This window comes from Glandiceps talaboti, chromosome 13 (assembly GCF_964340395.1).
Source record: "Glandiceps talaboti chromosome 13, keGlaTala1.1, whole genome shotgun sequence".
Lineage (NCBI taxonomy): Eukaryota > Metazoa > Hemichordata > Enteropneusta > Spengelidae > Glandiceps > Glandiceps talaboti.
The window spans coordinates 892,375-913,926 of NC_135561.1; the positions used below are offsets into that span (position 1 = coordinate 892,375).

The 21,552-nt window shown below is 35.5% G+C and overlaps 2 protein-coding genes across 2 annotated transcripts; both read right to left on the minus strand.

Annotated features, from left to right (window-relative positions):
- Positions 1–1,410: 1,410 nt before the first annotated feature.
- On the minus strand, positions 1,411–9,058 carry LOC144444866 (endoglucanase G-like). The gene is made up of 10 exons (XM_078134417.1): positions 8,833–9,058; positions 7,587–7,745; positions 6,867–7,051; positions 6,313–6,472; positions 5,948–6,044; positions 5,202–5,364; positions 4,286–4,430; positions 3,411–3,576; positions 1,883–2,076; positions 1,411–1,457 (listed from the first exon to the last, which is right to left on the minus strand). Exons 1-10 carry the CDS (start codon positions 9,056–9,058, stop codon positions 1,411–1,413), a joined length of 1,542 nt encoding a protein of 513 aa, XP_077990543.1.
- Positions 9,059–11,816: 2,758 nt separating this feature from the next.
- LOC144444867 (endoglucanase E-4-like) lies at positions 11,817–18,860 on the minus strand. The gene is made up of 11 exons (XM_078134418.1): positions 18,760–18,860; positions 17,792–18,018; positions 16,576–16,740; positions 16,083–16,267; positions 15,787–15,946; positions 15,200–15,296; positions 14,346–14,508; positions 13,538–13,682; positions 12,857–13,022; positions 12,231–12,424; positions 11,817–11,863 (listed from the first exon to the last, which is right to left on the minus strand). Exons 1-11 carry the CDS (start codon positions 18,858–18,860, stop codon positions 11,817–11,819), a joined length of 1,650 nt encoding a protein of 549 aa, XP_077990544.1.
- Between the last annotated feature and the right edge of the window lie 2,692 nt (positions 18,861–21,552).

Consider the following 21,552-nt stretch of genomic DNA (forward strand, 5'->3'; position numbering starts at 1 on the left):
GCACTATCCATATTGTTCAAACGGGACAGACACACACAAAAATTACCTAGCTCCGACTCAAAACCCTTTCACTTGTTTTGCCTGTGGCTTCGCGCTATAGCTATAACCTCAGATGTCAGCATAATTTAAATTTGTCGGTCAGTCTCTGCTCACCAAAATGCATTTTACGCTATTTACAACATAAAATCACATGCCAATGATAATATTCATTGATCATCAACTCCCATCCATAAATGGAAAGCCATCATTTTAAACGTGAAACGTTCACTTGTCATGTTGTGGCAAATGACATTGATAAATAGTGAATTGGAACGGCAGCTGAGAAATGTGAATAATTGTTCTTACATCTGGTGGCCTTTAAAGGCTTAGTCATGGACATATATGATCTCCTGAAATGACTGAATGTCGGCATCAAATAACCGTGAAACACAACCGTTATTTCTATTACTCTTCTATTCAGGATAGCCAGTTCTCGAGTTCATGTCCTTGGATAATCAAGTCTTTAAATCACTCAATATTAATTAAAATGTTATAATAATAACATTGCCAAAAGTTTTGAATTTGATGATAGGACAATTCTGTAGTCCATTATAGTGTTTGTTCAACGCATGCGCTATTGTAATGAACTGTCAACAGTTATTTTTCTATTTGTATCCAAAAAATATTTGTGATTATTACAGATAAGTTTATATTATTACTAAATTCAGATGGAATTTTGAGCGCTGAAGTCACGGTTTTATTAATAGTGCCTTGCTGGCATGCTATTTTAAAGCGCTGTGCCCCTCAAGACGCGCTTTTGGTACATGGTGATAAAAATTCCATGATAATTTATGCACACTTCTCTATAATCATAATCTAAAAATAGCGTAAATGACTGTGGTCAGTCTCCACTATATTTGATAAATGTGCAAGTTAAGGAAGGAACCATAGTTCACACTGTCTATCATATGATATAGTTAAAGAGGGGACCACAGTTCACTGTATCATATCATATGATATAGAAACAAGATACTCAATATGATACAGCACATGCACATTTCATTTGAATAGTTTTAGTAAAACATAACATATATTAAATGGGGAAAATCACAATCACGTTTTCAAGAGTGCTTTTATTTTCACGGAGGAACTGCATCAAGGTAAAATAGAAAAATTACAGACGGAGAAAACCAATTATTTACTTTAGATAATTTCGCCATACTAGTGGCGTCAATCTTAGCGTATCTCTAGCATATGTATAGTTGCCCGGATGTATAATTGCCCGGATATATAATTTTGGAAGAGAAAAGAGCACACGATGACACATTTCAAATGTTGACAAATTACAGTCAGAAACATGTGTATGGTATGGTTATGTATCCTATGGTAAAATAATACACCCTAGTGGCCTTGTGCTTTCCATCTGTGTCTTCATTCTTCTGGAAATAATTCACCAGTTATCTCCAAATGACGAAGACCTAAAATATGACGAAATGCACAGAGCGATTACTCAGTTATAGCACATACGGATCTATTAATACAACGAGAGATACTCAGTTTGGTAGATCCCTAGTAACAGTCAAACAATATATATATATATATATATATATATATATATATATATATATATATATATATATATATATATATATATATATAAATATAGAACGGTATTATTAGGTAAAACTTAGTTGTATAGGGTCACAGCAGACTGAAACAAACAACATTATACACTTACCAAGGAAGGCAGACTGAAACCCTGCATTGTATTCACAGGTAGTGGTGTACACTTACTAGCCACAGCAAACTCAAAAACATGTAGTTACAGACAATATGTTATACACTTACCAGTCACACAGACTCACTGAAACATGTAGTCACAGACAATATGTTATACACTTACCAGCCACGGCAGATTGAAACACTGCATTATAATCACAAGCAACTTTATTCTGGCGTTTGTTACGTCTACTGTCCTCAAACGAATCATCGTTCTCTGGACCTCCAACCAGTGCACCATATAGTACGTGATGGTTAGGACCATTCCATTGATAGCTATTCGTTTTATCACATGTTAATGGTAGGTCTGGGCAGGAGCTGATAGAAAAAGTGTTACATATTTATTATCAAACCCACTTCTTACTGGCCATCGTCTACTATTACTAAATATCTAGAAAGAATGCCAGTTTACCACTGAACTGTGGCTCATCAACATCAATAGCTAATGCTGGCTTTATATTCATAGCACTATATACTACTACATAATGGCTTTATATTCATAGCACTACATACTACTATATACTGACTTTGTATTCATATCACTATATACTACTACATACTGGATGTGTATTCATATCACTACATACTACTACATAATGGCTTTATATTCATAACACTACATACTACTACATACTAGCTTTGTATTCATAGCACTACATACTGGCTTTATATTCATATATTACTACATACTACTACATACTGATTTGAAATTGATTGTGTTGTTTGAATTGTCAATTTTGTCAAATTTTAATAGTTAGAAGGGGGGGGGGGGTCTGAAACCTAAGGATAAGAATTTATCCTACATTGAACTATTGATCTCGTCTCCAATGGGTATAGTTTGGAACTCAATAACAAATATCCCTAATGTTTTATCTTTGAATTTATACGAATGATTTGTTTGTTCATAAAAAGGTAGTTTATATAGAAGTTGATGTAACAACTTGTAACGGAGTACTTCCTGAAAGACATAGCATGAAAATAAGGTTTGATTATTGTTTGTATTGATGCAATGTTGAATGAATTACAAGTACATTGATGTTTGGCGGAAAGCCGACAGCGCCCTCTCGTGATAGAACATGACACTGTCTCACATAATAAGACATTTCTTCATGAAAGTCCGCCTAATGCATAATCAGTATGTGAAATGTCATTATATATAGAAATAATACTTGTAGTAATGAATTATTAATATGCATATGGTGCTTACTAAGTCTGATCAGTTCTTGTGGTTATAACAAGGAAGATGTAAAGATGTGAATCAAGTATCATTAGAACAGATGCAGAAATTATACAGATAGATGTCATAACAGAGAGACAGAGACATGCATACATACATACATACATACATACATACATACATACATACATACATACATACATACATACATACATATACATACATACATACATACATACATACATACATACAGACAGACAGACAGACAGACAGACAGACAGACAGACAGACAGACAGACAGACAGACAGACAGACAGACAGACAGACAGACAGACATGCATGCATACATATATACAATATAGTTGTTTCTGACTGTCCTATTTTGAATTATTAACCTTTCCTCAGTACTTCACATTGGGGGCGTGATACTTCACGTCGTATTGAAGGAGTAACACGACAAGGCAAACCATTTTACCTAGCTCTGTGTCTAGGACGCTTTGGTGGTTCCCAGCCATAACCAACCACGTAGCTGTGTCCGGCATCACCTAACATGTAGTGGATCTGATTGACGGCGAAATCACGGTAACTTTCCGTTTCTATACCAAGATCAGCTCCAATTAAGGCCAAGAATGACGTAGCAGCTGTAAAAACATGGATCGATTCGTATAATGAAATAGTTTGTGTTATTAGTCGATTAGAAATTTCCTATGCTTTGTTCTCTTGTTGGAGTAGAGTAGAACCCCAGGAGTAGAACTACAGATTCATCGAAGTAGACAGACTACAAGTTCCTAACCTTACCGCCAAATTTTCGAATAAAGTCGTTTTCAAATTCTACGTCATATATACCAGTCAGGTTGGAGACTCAATCCCGTGAAATTGATCACCCTATAGCTAGTTTGGTTGTATTGGTAACATGCCGAAACATCGCCAGAACATGTCACATGTCATAGTGTTTGAAATTAACGTTGGTCCGTTTGTCCGAAATCAACAGATTCCACAAGGACTAACAATTTTGTGGAGTTTCAGTAACTTTGTCAGTCCTTATATTTATGACCGATTGAAATTTGAATTTAATGAATAACATTTATTCAATAATTTGAGATATATCGAAATTTTAGTACATGTTTTATGCTACTTATTTGTCCATCAAATTGACACGTCACTAGTCATAGAACATTGTTGATTATCAAGTTTACAGTTAACTTAGTGGTATACAACAACTATGTTAGAACACATGTGGTTGGTTGAATTTCTCAACCTTTGTTTAGTTCTGTATTTTGTATATAATACATTGTGATAAAAAAAGAGATTACATGTATGAAATATTACGGTCCAATTGTAAAATCTTACCAGAGAACATAAGAGGCGATTGCTTACTAATCCAGGCCAGTCCTTTTGGTGTGTATGCCACTTTACCATCAGGTAGCCATCTATCCATAAAACGGACGAAATTGTCTTTGTATGTTGTATCGTTAGTAAGTGCATACATCAGTACCTACAAAGGGAGTGTCGATATGAAAGAGATCAGCCTTCATTCTGATGTTACAAGAAATGGTAGGTAGGGGCAGTTAGAAAAGTTTGTGTTTAGTTGAAAAGTCTGAGTTAATATTTTATCATTATTCATTGTTTTCTTACTTTGTTTATTACAATGTCGAGGGAGACTAAATACTCAAAAAAACCAAGTAAGTAAGCAAGCAAGCAACAAACAAACAAACAAGCAAGCAAGCAAGCAAACAAACAAACAAACAAACAAACAAACAAACAAACAAACAGACAGACAGACAAACAAACAACGAAAACGCACACACACACAAACAAACAAACAAACAAACAAACAAACAAACAAACAAACACACGATTTTTAAAAGAGGGAATATATACCTTCATCACCTGATGTAGTATTTACATCAAAATTATAATAGGCCTCTTGCACATGTATAATTTTAAATTTTTCTTGTTTTAAGGCATAATAAAAAAATTGTGTGGTTCCGATTACGCTCAATTTTGGAATAGGTGGGGTAGATAGATTTTTTATTTTATTTTTTATTCAGATGTACAGCCATTACAGATTGGAAGAGCAGTTTTATATTGTCTTTTTAAGTTGATGTCAGTTTCCGCATCCACTATTTCTCGTGAGACTTCACAGTTTTTGCAATGTTATTATTTTTTCTCTCGAATACGCTAGAGTCGGCAGTGAACAACTAGGTAGGGTTGGGTAAGTGGAACCAAACAATTATTTTTTAGGCCTAATGTGTACGTTACTTACATAGACCCCAGGTTTTTTGTTATTCCAACCAAAAGCTTGGCTGTTTTTACCACTGATGTACATTTCATAGAACTTCTCGGCATCTTCAAGCTTCTCTTCGTCGTTGGTGGCGCGATACAGCCAGGCAGCAGCCCACGTGAGTTCATCTCCGAAATCAGTCGACCTTTTAAGATGTAAATGCAAGGAAGGAAATAATACAATTCCATTTCCATATTTACTTGCATGTTGTTGAAATTATATGTTACTCGAACTGATTAATGGTTGTACTAATACTGCGCCTTTTCTTACCCATCTACCTACCTACCTACCTACCTACCTACCTACCTACCTACCTACGTGACATTGCGTGTACCTATACCTAGCTACCCACCCACCCACCTTCATGAATACATACATGAATATATACATGCATACATACACTCATACATCCCACACGCACGCACGCACACATATACATACATACACACACATGCATACATACATACATACATACATACATACATACATACATACATACATACATACATACATACATACATACACACACACATACATACATACATACATACATACATACATACATACATACATACATACATACATACATACATACATACATATCCACCCACCCACCCATCCATCCATCCACCGACCCGCCCACCAACTCATCCACCAATCATTACCTATAAATGATCCTATAGATCAGTAAACTTGACATCATTGATGTTATAAATTATTAAACTTACTGGTAAGACCCTTCATCAGCGCAATTACTGCTATATTTTGTTGCATATTTGTAATACGCCTTAGCTTTATCCATACAACTTGCTGCGAAGTCAGAATCTGTCAATAAAACACATAGTAATTTTATAGTGTTTTCGTCACGGTAAATGTGTAGCATTTGGGCATCGTAACGCATCGCCTTACCACTAATGTTACTGTGTACAGTGGTCTCGGGATAAACACGTTTCATGGAAGCGCCGCTTGTGTGGTGGACAGATCAATGATTGTGCCAGAAATAATAGCATTCATGAAAATAAAATGCCCTGAAATCAAATGTATGTTGACAAATAATAATTTAAAGCAAAACAATAGAACAACACTTTCGTACCGGTGTCTTTGAAAACCATGTAACATGTAACCATGGCAGCGGCAGATTCAGCAGCAATATGAGGACAAGGTGTAGCAGTGGTGCTGCCAAGAACTGGTATTTGATACGTCATATCTTCAGGTCTCATCCATTGGTCATTTTCTATCATCTCATCACCAAACTAGGAATTAGGAATTAGAAAAACAATGCACCCTTTACAAATAATGAAACATTATATTTATCTGTTTATTTATTTATCTATCTGTCTGTCTGTCTGTCTGTCTGTCTGTCTGTCTGTCTGTCTGTCTGTCTGTCTGTCTGTCTGTCTGTCTGCCTGCCTGCCTGCCTGCCTGCCTGCCTGCCTGCCTGCCTGCCTGCCTGCCTGCCTGCCTGCCTGCCTGTCTGTCTGTCTGTCTGTCTGTCTGTCTGTCTGTCTGTCTGTCTGTCTGTCTGTCTGTCTGTCTGTCTGTCTGTCTGTCTGTCTGTCTGTCTGTCTGTCTGTCTGTCTGTCTGTCTGTCTCTCTCTCTCTCTCTCTCTCTCTCTCTCATCTCTTACTAATGTCCTGGGTACCTACCTGGTAAAACATTTTGTTCTTTTTCGGATAACAGTTCATAATAAACTGATAGGCCCACTTCAGACAGTCTAACATGTAGCGTGTTAAGCCAGTCACTTGGTAAGCATCCGGGTATTCAATCATTCCCCATCCTAGTACAGTTGCACTGTATGCCATAGGCAACAGATACCTCATATTTGACCCACCTAGAAGCGAATCATATATCCACATATTACACTTTCACAGTATATAGTTTGACAGTGTTCTTGTATTTGTACACTGGTGAAGCAGGCATAGTATCATGTTCAATATAAGTTTTAGATAATTATAATTAAAGTCGAATGCTTTAAGAGTTGCCAGCTCAGAATCTGTAAGTTTGAGCATCACTATTGTCATTTGTTTTTGAATGGATATTAAAAAAGAATTGAGCCATGATTGTGCAATGCTCAACCCCCAGTTATGTAAATGAGATTCCGGTAAAACAATTGCAAGCGGTTGCACTATATTTCATCCATTACGTTTACAGAGGGTTCAGTGGATTACTCCGCAGGAATTGAGGAAGTAAAACGGCAGTCGTTTGGTTATAGGTCTGTGCCAATGTTATCAATTATGCAGCACTATCTCTTTATTGCTCCAAAAGTAACTCTTCTAAATTCTAGAGTCTTGGCTTTGCTGTAATTTCCCTATTTATATCGTGGTAACACAATTGCAAAATTGGCCAACACGTGTGTGTGAACTAACCGTCATACCAGCCTCCTACAAAGTCATATCGCTTCATCTCATGTGACAATGCCGAATCGCCTCGCCATGGAATTCGGTTTTTGGCTGATAGACTGCCGGACCTTTGCATCTCATAGAATAGAATTGATAGATGAATTACTTCGCCGTAGTCATAGTAATCTGGAGAAAAGATAATTAATATAAACAACCAACATCAGAAAATTTCGAAGACCCCCCCCCCTCCCACTTTGGGGGGGGGGGATTCTGGGTATGTGATATATATATATATATATATATATATATATATATATATATATATATATATATATATATATATATATATATATATATATATATATATATATATATATATATATATATATATATATATATTGAGGGTAGAAGAAAATCAAGTCGGGTTTTTCGTCTCTACAAGCCTGTTTCGTGAGTAAATCACTCGTCAGGAGATGTTGATGTACCAATTGCAATTGCAGGAATGTACATCAACATCTCCTGACGAGTGATTTACTCACGAAACAGGCTTGTAGAGACGAAAAACCCGACTTGATTTTCTTCTACACTCAACATATTATACTCCGCTCTGCGTGCAGACGTATCGAGCACTGTACTACGGACAAATCTTACCACTGACTTCATATATATATATATATATATATATATATATATATATATATATATATATATATATATATATATATATATATATATATATATATATATATATATATATATATATATATATAACTCGGTGAGTATCAATCTGCTATAAGACAGTGCTCTATACCGCAGTGGCAGAGCGTAATAGTTTTGGTAGTACTGGAACTCTTTCTTGGGTGTAACTCGGAGTTTCACGCATATTGCGATCATCAGACACTGAGTGTCTGATGATCGCAATATGCGTGAAACTCCGAGTTACACCCAAGAAAGAGTTCCAGTACTACCAAAACTATATATATATATATATATATATATATATATATATATATATATATATATATATATATATATATATATATATATATATATATATATATATATATATATATATATATATATATATATATATATATATGCCAGTAACTGTGGTAATAAATCCTGATAGGATTCAATACCATTAAACACGTGCATGGCATCAACATTATATAATAACAGCTTAGTAGAAATGTTATGCAGAGCAAGTGAAAGATAACATGAAACGGTCCCCAGCCTTAGACATAGTTTTATCTGAATATTTATAAATACTTACTACTACTTCTAGAAAGACTGGCATCTCGACGATATTGCCCAACGTCCTGACCTACCGTCTCGTTGACAAAATGACCGTCAACATCATCATCATCACCCTGTTCTTCATCAGTCCATGGCCATTTCACGATTTCATCATTAACATCATCATCATCATCAAAGTCATCACAATTACAAGGAGTTGGTAAAACCAACGAAAGTAGCAATAAAACATTGACTAGCTTCATGCCCACTGATATATAGGTAGACCACCTACAATGTATGCAACAACACCAAAGTCTGCCACTAACAGCCTGCGACTTTTAACACTTATACGGTCTAGTCAGTACCGATGACGTCATCATTAACATATCCATTCAGTTAATAGTAGTAATATAATATGACTTTATTGTCATTTGCATAAAAATGCGATTTCCACGTGCAGTCATAAAAAGTGAATAAATTGAAAATTAAAGATTGCAACAATTGAATAAAACATGGAATGAAAATGCAAGTGGAATGTAAAAGTAAGAGATAAAATAACTGTAAAAACATCAAATTATTTAAAAAGCACATGATTCTAAAAAAGATACACATGAAGAGACAAATAACATAAAACTAAAACATATAGTGAAAGATCTTTAGTTAGTCCTCCATACTACATATTACTTAAAGAGGCACACACTGAGTTTACACTGAGGAGTAATTCTTGCTGCATGTGTAAAAGGTACTCACTTTATTCGACTCAAGGAAGCATACTAATAAACCATGAATGAGTTCAAACCTAAAGATATAACTTATAAACGATACCATAAGGTCATATATCGTATATAGCTTTATTGTAGTAAGTCTTGCCTGGTATAGTCGTCTCCTTTGAATTTGTTGTTATTAACTCCAAGAATGTGGGATACATTTATGTGTATAGTGCTTGTGATGTAGCGTGATACTGAAACCCATGGATTCGTATGCATTTGGGATATGTGACCAATATTTGTAAGGTCTACACTACAGTTGTAATCTGAGGGATATGATAGCGATATATGGCCACTCTTTGTAAGGTCTACACTATACTGTTGTAACCTGAGGGATATGATAGCGATATATGACCACTCTTTGTAAGGTCTACACTATACAGTTGTAACCTGAGGGATATGATAGCGATATATGGCCACTCTTTGTAAGGTCTACACTATACAGTTGTAACCTGAGGGATCTGATAGCGATATATGGCCACTCTTTGTAAGGTCTACACTATACAGTTGTAACCTGAGGGATATGATAGCGATATATGGCTACTCTTTGTAAGGTCTACACTATACAGTTGTAACCTGGGGGGTATGATAGCGATATATGGCCACTCTTTGTAAGGTCGACACTATACAGTTGTAACCTGAGGGATATGATAGCGATATGTGGCCACTCTTTGTAAGGTCTACACTATACAGTTGTAACCTGAGGGATATGATAGCGATATATGGCCATTCTTTGTAAGGTCTACACTATACAGTTGTAACCTGGGGGGTATGATAGCGATATATGGCCACTCTTTGTAAGGTCTACACTATACAGTTGTAACATGAGGGACATGATAGCGATATATGGCCACTCTTAGTAAGGTCTACACTATACAGTTGTAACATGAGGGACATGATAGCGATATATGGCCACTCTTTGTAAGGTCTACACTATACAGTTGTAATCTGAGGGATATGATAGCGATATATGGCTACTCTTTGTAAGGTCTACACTATACAGTTGTAACCTGAATGATATGATAGCGATATGTGATAGATAAAAAATCATAACAATTAAAAAGATGAACAGTGTCATTTTGAGTTAGTTGACCAGGTATACCTGCATATGGAATGAGGATATGACTGGGGCGTGATATATATAACATTAAATTATTTTAACATATTTCAATTGTAATGCCTTCTAAATAGTCTACCAAAAGTGTTAATAAAAGAAACTTCAATACCAAACGGATTAGGGAGTGTTTGTATATATGTGTTAATTATTTATGTGCGGTCCAGCTTCATCGTTTTCGATTAATTCACAAAACATATTGATGGCCTTGCTTTCCAGTAATCGTGCAACTTTTCATTGATAAGTACGTGGAACTCTAATTATACATGTACCAGCAAAAGGTTTGAAGGTAAAATATTCTCTAGAAAACACTTGATTTTTCCTAAAATCAGTCACTAGACAAAAGCTTGTCTACTGTGTATTCTATTTCCATTATTTGTTAAGCTACGAAATATGTTTTTTTATGCAACCCCTTCCATTAATTCTTCAAAATTGATTATGCCAACAGCATTGAATTTACTTTGTGAACAATAGAGTACAAATTAATAGAAATAACAAAATGAAATAAACTGGTACTATCGTTAACGAGATCCAAAATTGAAATATTCGAAAGGAGTTATTGAAAAAAAATATGTATACATACATACATACATACATACATACATACATACATATATACATACATACATACATACATACATACATACATACATATAAACATACATACATACATACACACACACACCCACACCCACATACATTCATTCATACATACATACATACATACATACATACATACATACATGCATACATGCATACATGCATACATACATACATACACACACACACCCACACCCACATACATTCATTCATACATACATACATACATACATACATACATACATACATACATACATACATACATCCTTCCATCCATCCATCCATCCATACATACATCCATCCATCCATCCATCCATCCATCCATCCATCCATCCATACATACATACATACATACATACATACATACATACATACATGTCATCATACATTGGCAACACAAAGATGGAGCGATCGCATATGTCAAGCGTTACTTAGCAATAAATGTCAATATTTATTTATCTCTCTAGTGATTCACACTCCAAGCAATTTTACTTAACCTCATAATCATGAAATATCAAATGTTTTTTTTTAAACCTTCGGTCACTCCTTTGGCTGAAGTTCACCATTGGCCTCCAGATGACGTAAGCCTGTCAATCAACAAATGAATAATTATGGTTATCCTTGAACGATATCAATGACATATAGTGTAATGAGATAACGTATCACCAAATCGAACACCAAAACCTCTTTGAATATCAAATATGAAAGATGGAATATAAAATATGTAATAATATCATGGGCGTACGTTGTACCTAGCTAAAATGGCAAGATCAAAGTATATACCTTCAATTATATTCAACAGAGGTTATGTTTTCCCTCCTCCCTGCCTCCCTGCCTCCCTCCCTCCCTGTCTGTCTGCCTCCCTTCCTCCCTTCCTCCCTGTCTGTCTGTCTGTCTGTCTGTCTGTCTGTCTGTCTGTCTGTCTGTCTGTCTGTCTGTCTGTCTGTTATTTACCTGCTATAGCCGATTGAAAACCTGCATTATAATCACAGGCAACGCTGTTCTGTGCAAAGTTGGTCCTTCGGTCCTCGAATGAATCATCACTGTTGGGGCCACCAACCAATGCTCCATATAAGACATGACGGTTTGGTCCATCATTTAAGTAATCATGAAATCTGGTACATGGCAATTTCAAATCTGGACAAGAACTAAGAATACAAGAAAACAACAGAAAACATAATACTTATAGTCAATATAAATAAACAGTATCTATAAGGGCCCACGTCCTTGATAAAAATTGTAACCTTAAGCGTCTACCAAACTCAGGAATCAACAATGCACAGGTTACTTTTACTGTTATGCCAAGTACAATAACATCCCTCACCCTCTAATAAAACTAATGCCCGAGAAAAATTCGGCCATGTCTACAAAAAATATGGGATTAACTTGAATGGGTACAATCATGCAATTACACTTCTTTATACATCAAGGAGAGGAATACCCCTTCCGTCCAATTAAAATGATAAACATTTTCAGAATGAAGATTTTAGACCGATACCAAACCCCAAGGTTAGTGAGTACGTCCACGTTCTCTTTGGATAATATCAAGGACAATATAATGTCAATCGTTTCTCTGTTACCTAGCTCTATGTTGTGGTCGTCTTGGTGGTTCCCAGCCATAGCCAACCACGTAACTGTGTCCGGCATCACCTAACATGTAGTGGATTTGATTGACGGCGAAATCACGGTAAGTTTCCGTTTCTATACCAAGATCAGCTCCAATTAAGGCCAAGAATGACGTAGCAGCTGTAGAAATAAACATTTCCATGCATCAAAGATCGACTTTGCAATAAATTCCTACAAATAAACTGGTATGTGTTATTAATTGATTATCAATTCTCTTTGTTTCATTTGCTTATTCCAATTTTCCATGCTTATTCCAATTGTCCATGCTGCGTTCAAAAAAAAGTGAAAATATGTATTGACGATAAATCGCATCGCAATTTGTTGTTGTTGTACTTCTAGACGTCGCAAAAGCTGATTTTGCGTTTTATCTTTGCAAATGGTGACGATGGTGTATGTATGTATGTATGTATGTATGTATGTATGTATGTATGTATGTATGTATGTATGTATGTATGTATGTATGAGCGTGTGTGAATATATAGATGTAAGTATGTGTGCCAGTGTGTAGGAAAGAATTTTATTCTGTTTTGTAGTTTTGCTTTGATATGGGACTTTTAGATAATATGTCTTTATAAGAGAATCATAAGATTACCAATAAGTAAAAATGTTATTTTACTTTGATAAACTTATCTCACCTGAGTATCTTAATGGACCAATACGGTGTCTCCAAGCCAACCCCTTTGGTGTATATTTCACTCGTCCTCCTGGCAACCACGAATCAACATATCTCTTGAAGTGATCCATGTAGTCATTATTTGCAGTAAGTCCGTAAAGAAGTAGCTGAAAGTAAATATGTAAATTTAGTCGGTCAAGATATCAAGTCTCTGCTATGTATATATTATGTTTTGGTATTTCATGTGCACCTAGTTGTTAGACACCATATAAAAGATGTCAACTTTTATTCACAACTACACTTGCTATTACAAAATGACACGAGCTCGTATGTGTACTTGGATGTAGCTATTATATTCAGTTTTATTTACGACTACATTGGTTATTACCTAATGCAAGTAACTGGCTTGTGCACCTGGTTGTTAGTTTTCAAAACTATTCAACTTTATCATTTATGTAAAAGCAACAAAACAAACTCTTGCAGTTAGTTGTATCAAACTCTCGATGTTATTATGTCTGGTTATTATTCAAATTTACTAACTTTGATTCGTATGTACACCCATGTCACTACTTATTGTGTACAAGGTCAGGCAATCAATCTTAGGTTGACACATCAGTGTTATCTTTATCAGTTGAACTAAATGTGTTAAATATGACATCCCTTTGTTTATGGCCTTTCCTTTCGATGGCTCTGCCTGACAACTGTTTTAACACCTAGTCTAAGTACATTTGGCTTTTAGCTATTGCAACAATTTTAGCTTTTATGTATGACTTATTTATACATTGTCATTCGTACTTTAAGTTATCTTCAACTTTTATTGACAACTATACCTGGACAGCTGGTCTTTTATCGTTCCACCCAAATGCATATGAAAGCTGGTCGCCATCATATTCTCGATAATACTTCTCAGCATCTTCCAGATACCTGGTGTCATTGGTGGCTCGGTACAACCAGGCAGATGCCCACATCAGCTCATCGCCGAAACCTGTAGAACTACATAAATAAATTGAAAACTTGATCGTTTCATGTAATTGTAAAATCAGGCGTAAGATAGATGGAAAAAGTACCATCTGGACAGGAGAGATGTAACTTTTGACTTTGATGTAAGTTTCAAGTTTATGACAATTAAAGATGTACGTGTGTACTTCTCTTGGTTCGTAATTGTTATAACCAATGTGTGTAGGAAACATGTTCAGAGGAAAGACAGGTGTTGTTCGGTGTTCGTTCTATCCAATCAGTAGCCAATATACGATAATTTATTCTTAAACTCTGAAATAAGAGCGCTACCCAGTCTTCTTAAGACTTTCTCACAAGATTTCATAATGTTCTTATCACTTTCAAATTTAACATTATTTAGTCTACAATTTTAAATGAAATGTTAAATGATAAATATCACTCATTAATATGATATTAAAATAACAAATCCTGAACAAAAAGTCGTGTGTCTCTAAACAAATCTTACAAAGATTTCTACAACGTGTCGTCATGCTAAAAAAATATCTCTATCTGTAAGATTTCTGTTGAGCCAGAATATAAAATGCAGCACTGTTGCTAAGATTTCTGATGGCCCAAAAGATAGAATGTAGCACTGTTGTTAAGATTTGGGTTACGTGTTGCCATACGACATTTTGTTTCAGGTTTTGTAATGTTTAATAATAAAACTCTGTCCTATCCTAATTCTTACCCATAAGATCCTGTGTCTGGGTATTTGCCTTGATACGTTGTAGCGAAGCGATACAGATATTTAGCTTCTTTAAGACACATAGCAGCATAATCTGGATCTGAGATCAATAAAATAAAAATACAATGAAATCAAATGAATTAGTATTGTGTAATAAATTCGATTGCGTATAACCGATAGATGGCACGCAGTAGAGCGCATATCTCCGTCAATGTTGAGGTCAACCGTAAGGGTTTAGGCCCCATTGGCCAAGGTTAGTAGTAACCTCGTTTCACGAAATCCATATCAAAAAGTGGATCTCCACCAAAATCTAATAAAAAGGTCAATTTCCTCCAATCTTTACGAAAGTATTACTCTAAATATCTCTAACTTTTATTTTGCTAACAGACAGGCTGACAGATAAGCAGACACTCTTCAGGTACACACACACACACACACACACACACACACACACACACACACACTCACACATACACACACACACACACACACACACCTCGGTTGAAAACATTACACATGTCCTATATGTTTTTACATTATACATGTCCTATATGTTTGTTTTTTTACATTATATAGCTATAATTATTCACCTGTTGTACTAAAGATGAGATAACATGTTACCATGGCAGCAGATATTTCAGCAGATACATCACTACCAGGATTCTGCGGACTAACATAGAATGCAGGTCGTTCATCTTCAATGTCTTCAGGTCTTATCCAGCCTTGGTGATCTACTTCAAAGTCTCCTACCTATCACAGCAGTATAAAATATGGATTACCTAAGAATATACCTCAATAGCATAGGTCAAGAGTCGCTAGGAGATACTTGAGTTGTGCCGATGGAAGTCAGATTGAAATGATCTAGAAGATTGCGTATTGTACTAACCTGGAAATAGAGACGATTTCGTTTAGTATGACAGGTGATAAGGAAATCATATACCCACTTCAGACAGTCTAACATGTAGGGTGTTAAGCCAGTCACCTCGTAAGCATCCGGGTATTCAATCATTCCCCAACCAAGAACAGTTGCACTGTATGCCATGGGGAAGAGAAACTTCATGTTTGACCCAGCTGCAATGAGACAGTTCAGAGAAATGTGATATATTTGTAAAAGGCAGTATTTCAGCATCAATCACAAGCTTTGCTATTTATATCTTTTAATTTTAGGAAAAACATTTCTTCTGGTGTATTGTTTTTTCTATTCTTATTCTGATCTTTGAGCATTACATTTAAAGGTCAATTGATCACCATGGATGGTGAAAAAAGTTAGTTATAAAAGAATGGGTTTTTCAGACAAATCATGTCTAAGAATCACAACTACCAGAGTACAAGGCCCGCACCTCTTCGTTTATCGATTCTCGACTAGGAAATGGACTCACCATCGTACCAGCCACCAATCAACTCCTCTGATTTCATCTTGCCTCGGTCAAATAGTGCAGAGTGGCCTCTCCAAGGAATCCTATTATTATCAGGCAATCTACCAGACCTTTGAGTTTCGTAGAATAAAATCGACATGTGGAGAAGCTCTCCGTACTGGTAGGTGTCTGTAAGAAAAAATAAACATTTTTATCCAAATACATCGGAACGTCTGTCTACCAATTAAGTACACCCTCTTTCGATTGAGCTATTGAGGTCGAGCTGTCTCTCCATGGACCATGGAGCTCTCTCCACTTTACTAATATAAAAGGCAGACTCTGACTTCAATCCATAAATATTATTATACATTCCTTTGGATTTGTCTTATATTTTAGCTGGAATATTATTAACTATTTTTGAATCCTTGTTGTTGTTGTTGTTGTTGTTGTTGTTGTTGTTGTTGTTGTTGTTGAGTTTTATATCTAAGCGTATAGAATCTTTTGAGAAATATGTCCATGAGAATTCATCTAAAATATTTATTATTACTGTCAATCTATCCCTCTACCTAACCTTTTTGTTGACTTATTCACGGCTCCGTTACTTGAACCCCCTCCCCTCCCCAAAATCACATATGAACTGCAATGAATAACTTTTAATATAAGTGACTTCGATTCTTATATCACAAAAAGATAATTTAATAATTTGAAATGTTCTGTAATTGGTTTAGTTTTCTTGGAGTGTAATACTTTGATATGATGCTCAAATTGTACAAATTGTGTTGGCTACCATATTTGAAACTGATAATAGTATAGCATAGACTACAGGACGATTGTACATCTAATGTATTGTTACAACAGAGGCCAGAAACGTTTAAAGAAATCATCGCTTGGCTTGACTTAAATGTTACTAACATTGCTACATAGTATCGTCTGGCACTACAACAATTAAAGTAATTGTCACTTTGTCACATTTTAATTTTGTGACCTTCCTTAGAAGAATACGTTGCTACAATTTATATAATTGTGTATCAGCAGCCTTCTTAGATAATGGCAGCTCACGTCAAGAAAATGTAGCAATGTTGGTAAGATTTTTGTCACGTCACACGACGAAAAAAAAAGTTGTAATATATTCTAATGGATTTTGTCAAATCAGACTTTAAGGTGTGGCAATTTAAAAAAAAAGATCTCAAGCCATTTTGTTTCAATTCAGCTGTCTTCCATTGTAATGAATTTCACTCACTTGTACTTCTGCTGCCAGCACTTGGTGCTTCTAACACTGAACGTTGACTCCGGGAATCGTCATAGTTGTCAGGAAATGGCCAAGAAACAAGTTGATCTTCGATAGAAACTTCTTCACCATAACAGACGTATGACAAAGACACCAGCAGCAGAAATCCAGGCCGTAAAATTCTCTCCCCTGCCATGATTGCTATCGCCTTGGATTTGAGTGCACGTTTATATTGTTCTCTGAACAAAACAATCCTTAGAGAAGCAGTTGTCCGATCCTATAGGCGTCTAGCAACATCAACATGATCGGCTCCGTCAACTTCAAGAATGACCATTTGGTGACGCAATACCTTATAAATCGCATCTCGACTACCATAAAAAAGGTGACTCCTGTGTTTGTCTACAAACACAGTTTAATTTATACTAGTGGACAATTGGATTTCTGTTCTATACCCTGAGAAAGTTTTGCATCGGTGAACACGAACATTAGGTTTAAAGAAAGTAGATTTCCCAAGATGAATGACTTGCACAGGTCAATTTACAAAATTTGAGAAAATAGTGACTAACTCTAATCAAGGGATTAGTCTCACAAACGCAATTATATATAATCGGCCATGAAGAAACTAAAGAAAAACTGAGATAACAACCTAAATTCTAAAGAATGTACGTCATGTACCTCGAGTAGAATGATTTTAATAAGTACCTGCGAAATAGTATATACAGATGCCACATTGCCTATCAACAATTGTCTATTGTTGATTGGAGATTACGTTTAAATGTACATAGAAGACTGTTTTACCAACAAAATGGCTGACAATATAGATTTAAATGCAACTTTAAGTATAACCCTCCTACTTGTAAAACTGACCATCCAAATAGAAAGGGGTTGATTTGAATCCGTGTAGACTAGATAACTTTACATATAACGATCCCTAAAACAGTTTTAAAAGAGGCAATGGTAAGAAAGATACGAAAACCCACCTTGGATTGAAGAAAGTAAAGTTCCATCCCCTCGATCCACCAACACAGGCAAATACACCTATATCAGATTGGTGAATGTGTTCATAACCTTTACTCTTCATTATTCCTCGATTTTCTACAACTCAATAGAATCTTCTTCTTGTATGTTATTTTTTTTTGTTTACTTCAAATTTCAGATTCTTTCTAAAAATGGATTTTGACAGCATCTTCAGTTATTTTGTATTTTGTATTTTATTCCCATGCAAATTTTGTATGCTCTTTGGTCCTGTGGCCTTTCATGCAATAAACTTTACAAACTACAAACTCCCATGTGAATCCCAAAGCTACAGTCTTACTTTTTTGTCATACAAGAGGAGTATTCGAAATCTTGACTGGACAGATGTACTAATCTAAGTAAATTGAACATTGTTTATGATGAATTCAAAAAAAAATATAATAAAGTAAACTTAGCCCTAAGAATAAAATCCAGTCAATTTGAATCTCCCATGATGTAAACCTGGTATTATGTTCATAGTTCGATTCACTGCCTTCCATGATGGTAAAATGTAAAGAAGACGAGCATTAAAAACACTATACCTTTATTCTATATCAACTAAAGCCGCTAAAGTGGAACAGAAGCCTGTATCCATAGCAACCGTTGTTCATTCAGAATCACCTTGTATATTACGTAACCAAATAATGTATATAAATGACTTTGAGTTCTGTATGGTACTCTACTGACTAGTTAAGTTGTGTATGACGTACAGCTTACAGTTCAACGTACTACCATTGCCAGCAAAGTTAGAGGTAAGTGAGACATATTTATCCACAGTAAATATAAAATAGTGTTCCAGAAAAACGTATAGTAATAAGGAAACATCATTTCGACAACAATTTGTGAAGTAATAGTCGATAAGAATGACAAACCCAGCATCACACCTAGAATGCGACACTCGCCGGGTTAACATTTCAAATGCTTTTTGCATGAAAGTACGTAATTGATCTAGCAATTACACTTGGAGACAAATCCAAGGAACTTCTTGATCACATTCACTATTCTTTATAAATTACTGTTCTGGCTTTGTGAAGTTTTCTTTCGGAGTATCGTGGTTGTCGAAGTATAATGTGACAGAGGTCTTTCTATGAACATGCTCATAAACTTTAACAGTATGCCATACACATACACATCCCTAGATACCTACCTGCTTACATACATAAAAGTGCATAAGGAACGAGTGAAACATCAATAAATGCAACCCGACGTTTCGAATTTATATTCTTTAACAAGGATAAAGGCAAGATATAAGTAGAACACAGTCTGACTTACATCTATGTAACTGAAAAGGATCGATACACCACAAGTTCTAGTAAACGGTAAAGTACGCATAGAAAGTACATACATACATACATACATACATACATACATACATACATACATACATACATACATACATACATACATACATAGCAAGTAGATCATTAAGTTAACGCACGGTAATCGTTCTTGTTTAATCGAATCCATACTTTTAAAAAATAGATTAAATGATAGTATCGCCTCCTGTCACGTGATAATCGGTGAATTCTGTATTTTGCAAAGACAAATTGCTCCTGTTAAGTTAGCAACAACGATTTCTATTGAATAGAAACAACAATACTAATTGAATAGATAAAAGGTGATTTTATTTGCAGAAATGACCTTCCTCATATATGATGGTATTGAGATCTAATCAAGGCTTAACAGTAAGACCAATCGTATCGATGGCTCAAGTACCTACGTCATCTACTTCGCTATGTATGCTCTGTAATTAGTCCCGTGAGTCTTGGCATTTGAATAACAAAACATCATTGTTAAATCCGTATAACTTTGCAAGGACTCAATCGCCGCAATCAGTAACAAAGTTATAGTTCCATTTCGAGCAATTATGCATGTTTTTTACCCACAAACAGCGTTTTCTCCAATGGCTCTGTTATATACCCCCCCACCCCCGAACACTTACGAGGTATCATATCATAGTAACAAGTAACTACATAACACAGTGGTAAAGAATGGGTGTATGAGGTAGAGGTACCGTGATCAAGACCTGTCAATGTATACACAAGTAAAAAGTGAAAACACAGTACAAGCATTTAATTGGTGTATGTCAGCATAAGGTATTTGGCAACACTTGTGTTAACCAGTTGATCAACAGTGTTATTGTAATAGTTACTAGTAACATTATTGTTGACAGTATCATTGAAATGGTTTACAAAATTGCAGACATTTAAAATGACGATTAACAAATTTGCGGACAATTTCAAAAAGTAACAACCTTTGAGAGTATAGATGAAACGATGAGGACGAGTCGGATAAGAGTAGAACTAGCGTTAGATATCATGAGACAGGCCCCAAGGTCGCCCTTCTTTGACTATAAAAACTGGTTCAGCGATGGTTTAGATACAGTGCGCCCTCTAGTTCATGTAGCGAATATGTCTATGACTCAGACTTCTTCGCTAATGGTCTGAGTCTATAAAATGGTGACTGATCTTGTTATAGTTTGTGTATAATGAAGTGGTAATTATGTAAGTGCATTAGTGTTACAAAAGACGGTTACTAATTGGCTAGTGCTATGTAAATATGCTTTTAATTAATCTGAGCTCCATAGATCTACATAGGGTCGATGATATAATACATACATACCTTTACAACTACTGACAAACATGACATTGAAATGGTTCAAAGACGGGCTGTCCGCTTTGTTCTTCAACACTACTTCAAAACAGACAGGTTACAGCAATGCTAAGGGAGTTTCAATGGGAACTATTAGAAAACAGGCG